Raw genomic sequence first — 8,715 nt, forward strand, 5'->3', positions numbered from 1 at the left:
GTATATAACATATATATACATGTAAGAGTAAAGTATATATGGCTTTGAATCCAAGCTGCATGCAATACTATACAGTGTATGACATATGATATATTATAAATTCCTTTAACTGCGGCCCCTGGCTTTTTAAATCATACTCATTTATGTAGAATGGAAATACGAAAAACACACTACCAACTATATGGCCTGTTTCAAACAGTAGACATAATTATACAACAGTATCTGTTTAAATTACAACTAAATTAATACCAGACTACCTATGTTTTAATAATGAAATCTATTATGATGTAACAATCAACATTGTTCCTTTACATTGCCCATAGTGACAACACAGTATGTGTAAGAACATCAGAGTTTGTAGGAACGTGTTTAAAGAAAATCTTTATTAAATGGGATTCGACGTTGGTGCAGATTAGTTACGTGGAATCATACGACTACGCGCAAGCTGTAAGTTTAACATTAATTTATATTATACTGATACATATGACTAAATAAGATTTCAAAATATATAGATATATATATATATGACTTCATAATAGATAAATATATAGTAGGGGGGGAAGGCGGAATACCTTTTAGGACATAATATTCAAATATCCTGACCGGGTTTAGAACAATTAACAACAGTCTATAGGAGTCGTGAGGATACGATATTATGATTCTTTGAATTTTCTTTGTTTACTACCAAAATTCAGCCTGGCAGCAGAAGTGACAGAAAAATATCTATTGTGTCGTCAACAATGGCTTTTCATATCTAACAATCCCCATACATGCCAGGTTAAAGTAAATGGAACAACACTCACAAGTCTACCGTGGTCAAAAGGTGGCATTGTTGTGCGTTACGAGTTTAAATCTATAGTTGTTACAATACCTGAGATCAATCTATGGATGAAGTATCTCCTTACAAGGATGCCCGCAGTGTTCATAAAGGTGTCACCTACATTGATGTTTAATAAGACCGTTGGATTGTGTGGTGAGTTTTAACTATGTATGTAAGATATATAACACATAAAAAACGCCTGTTTTGTACTAAGACAGTGAGCATGAGGTGTATGAATACACCATGTGTGTCTGGTGTATAAGAAGACACCCATGTTATAACTTGACAGTGAACATGAGGTGTATGAATACACCATGTGTGTCTGGTGTATAAGAAGACACCCATGTTATAACTCAACTGTGAGCATGAGGTGTATGAATACACCATGTGTGTCTGGTGTATAAGAAGACACCCATGTTATAACTCAACAGTGAGCATGAGGTTTATGAATACACCATGTGTGTCTGGTGTATAAGAAGACACCCATGTTATAACTCAACAGTGAGCATGAGGTTTATGAATACACCATGTGTGTCAGGTGAATAAGAAGACACCCATGCTATAACTCGACAGTGAGCATGAGGTGTATGAATACATCATGTGTGTCTGGTGTATATAAGAAGACACCCATGTTATAACTCAACACTTCAACAGTGAACATGAGGTGTATAAACAAACAGAATGCCCGCCTTAACCCTATAAAACACAACATATAGGCTTACATATTACATTACCAGGTACTTGTACAAACCAGCAGTTGGATGATTATGAGGGCAGCAATGGCACATTGATCGGTGGTTCCACTGAGTTTGGTTATGATTGGGAAGTCAATGTAACAGATGAGGAATGTAAGCGATGCGATGCAGAGAAGAATCCCGCTTGTTATACATGCGATGATAAAATGTAAGAACATGGAACTTATAGTAGGGTGGGGGAAGATTGGACACCTTTTAATTCTATTTTCTCTCCCAATTTGGTAGTAAACAAAGAACATTCAAAGAATTATAAAACCGTATCCTCACGACTTTAATAAACCGTTGCTAATTGTTTAAAATCCGGTCAAGATATTTGGTAAATTGCCGCAAAAAATGTCCCATCTCCCCCCACCCCCATCTTTCCCCACCATAAATGTAGGAACATGTAACTTATGTTATTTCATCCGGTGTCATGACAAACTGGTTATTAATAAAGTAAAGTTGCTGTTAATTTAGAGAAATGATGCAGATACATCCTGATGATAAAGTTGTTTTACTTGAATTAAGTAAATATATATAAGATATGTGATTTTGAAAACACAACATATATATTAATTTACCTCTTTAAATATGATATATGTAAGCATATAACTTATGCTTATATTAATTTAATGCATATATATTTGTTATAAGTTACTATATACAGCTATGAAAACAATTGATAACACCTGGCAAGAAATATACTTAAACATAACATACATTTAAATACACGTTCTTATAAAGGTGGCTGTACACAGTATCTGGCATGCGGATTCGCATGCGAAGTCGTATGCAAACCCATTACCCAATTCCGCATGCGCCAGCAAAATCCGGACAAAACAAACAAAACGGACAAATTCCGGATACTGTGTACAGCTACCTTAACACTATTTGACTTTTACAGTCAAAATGCTATTCGTTGTTCTCTTATTCTCCTTTATTACCCTTTATATAATTTCTATATATATCTCTTATATATTGTAATATACCCAGCTATGAAGACAATCTAATGCCACTGCCAGAATGGTGTAAAAACTGCACAGAAGCTCATTGTCAAGCACTTGTAGCCCCAGCCTTCGCAGAATGCAATAAAGTCCATCCTCCTTCAGGTTTTGTTAAGGCTTGTCAATATGACGCATCAGCTTTATCAAAAGTAAGTTGGTTGATTGAATTGATGTAACTTATTTATCCTCGCATGGGGCCTTGTGACCGCTTGTAAGTTACCACCTATGTAACTTATTTATCTTTGCATGGTGGGGCAATGACAGTCGTTATAACCAGAATGTTTAGTTTCATACACCTCGTATCTGCTTACGAGTTACCGCTAGTGTAACTTATGTATAATGCACATGCATATGTAACTTTGTAGATGATTGTGTTACATAAATATTAAAATATGCATAAGTTTTATATACTTATGTTATTTTAACCTTTAGTGCGACATTTGCAACTCAGCTGTGGCAGAAAGTTACGCAACTTTGTGTCTTGGAAGTGGAATGTGCGTGGATTGGAGAAAGGATAACAATTGCTCAAGTATGACATCATAGTTGCTTTATTTATATCATTATGATGTCAATAGATGTGATTTTAATGGTATTATATATGTTTATGCTTTGCAATATATTATGTGATAAAGGTGTCCCCCTCCCTTGCCACACAGTACTATAGTATGTGTATTAGGCTACTAATATATTATGTGTATTATACAAGTTGTCTAACCCAAATTTCCCACAGTGGAATGCAGTGGTGACCTTGTCTACAGGTCTTGTTTGAACAAATGCACGGCGATGCAGACTTGTGATAACTATTTGGACGAATGTGAAAGTGAGGAATTAGAAGCTGGATGTTTCTGCCCAGACGGTTTAATATTGGACCCAAATAATCCAACCAAGTGTAAAGACCCTGACTGTAAGTTGTACTGGTTGAATTCAGTGGTGTGTATGTAGTTGTTAATTATTTAGTGGATTCTGTTCTATATGGGTGAGTTTCTTTGGCAAGGAACATCCAATATATTGGTCAGAGTTATCTCATTGCACTAACACTCAGGGATTTAGACCATAATTGCCCATTACCTCCACACGTCTAGGAATTAAGCCAGAGTTGTTCCATTACCCCAACACCCAACAGTTAAGCCCATTATAACTGGCTAGATGGCAGACTGAACAAAGCTTTTGATAAAACATTATGCCTGCTAGCAGAAGTAACAGAATCTTCATTAATACGTTATATATAGGTTGTTCATGCCCTGCTGATCCTGTCTGCGAACCAAACGAAGAGTTACGTTTTGCCACCACGCCCCCTGAATCATGTTGCCCTGAGAAAGTGTGCGTTTGCAAGGAACTTGTTGAACCCGAATGTATTACCCCAAAAGTGTTGCTCCACACCAATGACACAAAATGCCCACAACCATACTGTGGCTGCCCAATTGACATGGCTTACTGTGTGAATGCAACTGCAAACTGTACAACGCATCTTGGCTGCAGAGAAAAATGTAAGTGGTAAAAATGAACATTAGAAGCAATTGCTTTTATTAGCAACAGACTGTTTTTACCAGCATGTATGACCCAATAAACGCCTGAAATCACGTTGATTGTTTTTATACTATAATATCTTTGGCAAAGAGTTATAACATATCTCATATACACTTGTTTTGCTTGCAGCTCTGGTGCAAGACATATGCGGCTGCGTGTTGAAAAGTCAGTGTGTCTGCAACTCTGAGTTATGCCCTGAGCCACCTGAGTGTGGAGATTGCATGGAACTTACTACACTGGAGACTGTAATCACTGGTAATGTATGCGAGGATTGCTGCCAGAAGTATCAATGCAAAAGGGAGCCATGTGAGAATAGATGGGAAAATGTTACAATACCTGGTGGATGCGAATTGGTTTTTACTGACAATTCAACTAAGTGCTGCTCCCAGTATAAACTTAAATGTGACAACTGTATCAATGAGAATGGGACATTTCATAAAGTAAGTATCATTATCATATTAGTGTTTACGTTTTATGTATTTTAGGTTGGGGAAAGATGGGACACCTTTAGCACCTAATATCCAAAAATCATGTTTTTAAAAATTAAGCATGGTCTATGGGAGTCGTGAGAATATAGTTTTATAATTCGTTGAATGTTTTTGGTTTACTACTAAATGGGACGAGAAAATAGAGTTAAAAGGTGTCCCATCTTCCCCACGCTAATGTATAGAAGACTATATAACCCAACTTAGTATGTAGTGTGTCGTGTGTGATGCATATCTTCACTTAGATTATATATATATGGCTAAGATATTATAGCAAGACATGCATGAGGGATTTGAGACAGACTATTACCCCATCAGAAAGTAGTACTTAGTAAAGAATTTAGTCTTATAAAAAGTGTTGAGATTATATGTGAGTCCAGCATTATGTAGCATATTTGTTTAGTTGGAAGTTTTACTCAGTGATTTTTTTACAGAGTTATGAAGAGAATAAAGACTAATTTAGCCGAAGCAGCTCTTAAGCTTTGATCTTAGTCTCACTTGTCAGATTATTGGAGAAAGAATCTTTTTATGTCAGATTATTGGAGAAAGAATCTTTTTTATGTCAGATTATTGGAGAAAGAATTTTATTTGTATAATTGATTAACGTTTTTTCTTTATTAAGGTCCAGTTCAACAGCGCTTTTATGCTTTTTTCTTTCCGTCGTGTTTTCGTTGTATTTATAATGTGTCTGTTTGTCATTCTTTTTTACTGGCTCAGGTAAGTAGTAGACAGAATGCCAAATGAATTAGAACTATCACGCTTAGAAGCGAGGTAAATGTGTATGAGAAAAGTTAGCTGTGGTTATTACTGTGCAGAGTAGAAGATTATGCAAACTTCTGTACACAAGGTAATAGCATAAGGTTTATACACCTAGATATAGGCCGATCTGCAAGAGTTTACTAGATGACATATATACAAATGGCTAAAAGGCGAGGGTATATTATAAGCTACACAAGGCAAGAGGTTTATAGACCTAGATATCTGCACCAATTAACTAAAAAAATTCTTACTGAATGGCAAAAAGGTAAGGATTTATCAGATTATGTAATTCTGCGGGAGCACGGTTTTTAGTTCTTTGTACGTTCTTTTTGTTTACTACCAAATGGAATGAGCAAATATAATGAAAATGTGTCCTATCCTACTATATTTTAATGCTTAAGTGTACACTATTTGATCAAAGTTAAGTGATTTTTTTCCACAGACTGGTTCAAGTTGGTATGAGGTGAAAGAAGATTGCAGAGTGAAATATATATGTTCTGAAGTAGTTAATGTTACTGGGACCCCCTATCATATAAAGGTTGTTGATCACGATCCAAGGGACCACTGCACAAGCAAAGATCAATATGAATCAGAAAATTGTAAAATTGATGACGAATATCATGTAGCCGTTGAAATCCCCTCAAGTGATCCTTGTTGTAGCAACCATACTTGTCAATGTAACTGTCCAGATGATTACGTACCACCTCCAGATAAAGACACTTTGAAACCATATGAAGAATTGGATGTAGAAGACAAGTGTTGTGCAAACTGGCACTACCAAGTGTGAAGCATGAGTTATCGAAAAACGGGCTAGCTCTGTAGCAGTAGGTGAGAGCATTCGGGTTGATGATGGAATCTGGTTGCGAGGTTACCAAGTATTGCTCCAGCAAGAAAATCAACGGGAACGAAAGTGCTTGCCACGAAATGGAAGTATCAAACGGACCCAAGAGATTACTGCACAAGCAAAGTAAAATATGAATCAGAAAATTGTAAAAATGATGACGAATATCATGTAGCCGTTGAAGTTCCCTCAAGTGATCCTTGTTGTAGCAACCACACATGTCAATGTAGCTGTCCAGATGATTACGTACCACCTCCAGATAAAGACACTTTAAAACCCTATGAAGAATTGGATGTTGAAGACAAGTGTTGTGCTAATTGGACAATCAAGTGTGAAGCATGTCTTCTTCAAAATGGTAGTTCTGTAGCAGTTGGTGAAAGCATTCAAGTTGATGATGGAAGTGGTTGTGTGGTTGATAAGTATTGCTCGAGCAAGAAAATCAACGGAAACGAAAGTGCTTGTTACGAAATGAAAGTATCAAACGACCCAAGAGAGAAGTGTCAGCCAAAGGCAGAATTTGAATCAACTGTTTGTGGAGCATATCAACATGCAGTTGAAGTTGTTTACAGCAGGGATACAATCGACCCGGAACCTTGTTGTTCAGAATTTGAATGTGTTTGCAACAATCATACGATGCTGTCTAAACAATGTCCAAAGTGGTAAGTATATTACATCATAATCATCCCATTTACGACATCATATAATATTATTACATCACAGGTTCAATTACACTTGTCCAGATCCGAGAATGATTGCACAACAAACAAACATCATTGATGACAAACAATGCTGTCCGGAGTTTAAATGTGTTTGCCCACAATGTCCGAACGTTACGGAGTGTCAACGTAAATCGTGGTCACCAAAAGTTATAGACGAGTAAGTATATGAACAACGTAACTTTATTTAGCCTTCATTTTAGTACAATAACCACTCTAATTCACAATATAAAAACTTAACTAATAGACTCTTAGCAAGGCCGAAATTTTGCCAAAACGCCGTCTTAAGACCTGCAACACATTTAAACCGAGATTGCAATCCATTTGGTTGCATTTAACTCATAGTTTTAGTTTTGGAAATTCAGACTTGGAAATCCGTACCTGAATGAAGTGCATATAGTCTTTCACCCTAAGTTATCAAACATAAACGTATCTTGTACCATTTCTTCAGTTCCACTTACCCAGCTGAGTGTGGATGTTTAAGCACAGAATGTGAATGCAATCCAGAATACTGTTCCATATTTTTTCCCCAACCCCAATGCAATGAACCACATTATAATCGCACTGTTGTCAACGCTACCTACTATGAGGAATGTTGCCCACGTGTTGAGTGTACATGTGTGCAGGAGAACTGCGCTAACATCACTTATGAAGGACCAAGTAGTTGTTCTCCATTTGAAGACTTGGTAAGTCATGAGATAGAAAGAGTTCACATTATACTGAGTACCCTTAAAACAATATACACGACTTCTATATTGTAAGAGCCCGATGATACCATTATCTGAATGTGCGTTCTTCAACGAAACACTAAGTGTAACTGTCATCAAAATGAAGTTTTAGTGAGAGTAATTGTCAATATATTTATAATGATGTTTTGATGAGTGTAACTGTCATTATATTGATGGTTTATTTAGATTGAATTGAACCAGCCAGCAATCGAATGCTGTACAAAGCACACTGCGTGTCGATGCAAAAACGAAAGTCAACTGAACGAGCTATGCATGTCAAGCAATGCAACGATACCAGCTGGATTCGTCTATGCACCAATATTGAACGATTCTACCATGCGACCCAATTGCTGTCATTATGTCTGTGATACTTGCAAGGCTAAAGATGGATCAATTAAAAAGGTTTGGTGCTCGGTACTTCACACAGATTAAAGCTATGTCTTAGATTTAGGTTGATCTATCAGATAGAACTTAATCATATTAACGACTAATTGTCTACAGCATGAAAAGTCGATGGATTCTGCCTATCTAGCAATAGTAACGCTGATATACATATCCTTACACCAATACCTGTGTAGCTAATTTAAAATGACTATCACGTAGAGTTTAATGTGCGAATTTACATTGTGTTAATGTCACTACCAATTTAATCTGAGTTATCTAAATACGAACTTGTCTTCTCCAGCGAGGTGAGACTTGGGTTGAAGATGATTCTGGTTGCGGGGTGGAGTATCTCTGCACTGATAAGAAAGAGGAATATGGAGACAGATGTTTCATCCGAAATGGAAGTAAACCGCAACCCAAGAGATTACTGCACAAGCAAAGATCAATATGAATCAGAAAATTGTAAAAATGATGACGAATACCATGTAGCTGTTGAAGTCCCCTCAAGTGATCCTTGTTGTAGCAACCACACATGTCAATGTAGCTGTCCAGATGATTACGTACCACCTCCAGATAAAGACACTTTGAAACCGTATGAAGAATTGGATGTAGAAGACAAGTGTTGCGCAAATTGGACAATCAAGTGTGAAGCATGTCTTCTCGAAAATGGTAGTTCTGTTGCAGTTGGTGAAAGCATTCAAGTTGATGATGGAAGTG

General features: G+C 36.7%; 1 protein-coding gene across 1 annotated transcript in view; it reads left to right on the plus strand.

Annotated features, from left to right (window-relative positions):
• The window catches only part of LOC104266378, a 50,748-nt gene that overhangs the window by 33,855 nt on the left and 8,178 nt on the right, over nt 1-8,715 (plus strand). Inside the window, exons 43-52 of the mRNA XM_018814569.2 lie at nt 324-447; nt 778-973; nt 1,558-1,723; nt 2,548-2,707; nt 2,991-3,087; nt 3,289-3,462; nt 3,788-4,045; nt 4,215-4,525; nt 5,772-6,097; nt 6,488-6,656. Of these exons, the coding sequence (XP_018670114.2) occupies nt 324-447; nt 778-973; nt 1,558-1,723; nt 2,548-2,707; nt 2,991-3,087; nt 3,289-3,462; nt 3,788-4,045; nt 4,215-4,525; nt 5,772-6,097; nt 6,488-6,656 (1,981 nt within the window). The remainder of the gene's footprint in view (nt 1-323; nt 448-777; nt 974-1,557; nt 1,724-2,547; nt 2,708-2,990; nt 3,088-3,288; nt 3,463-3,787; nt 4,046-4,214; nt 4,526-5,771; nt 6,098-6,487; nt 6,657-8,715) is intronic.

Source organism: Ciona intestinalis, chromosome 13 (genome assembly GCF_000224145.3).
Source record: "Ciona intestinalis chromosome 13, KH, whole genome shotgun sequence".
In the NCBI taxonomy this organism is placed as follows: domain Eukaryota; kingdom Metazoa; phylum Chordata; class Ascidiacea; order Phlebobranchia; family Cionidae; genus Ciona; species Ciona intestinalis.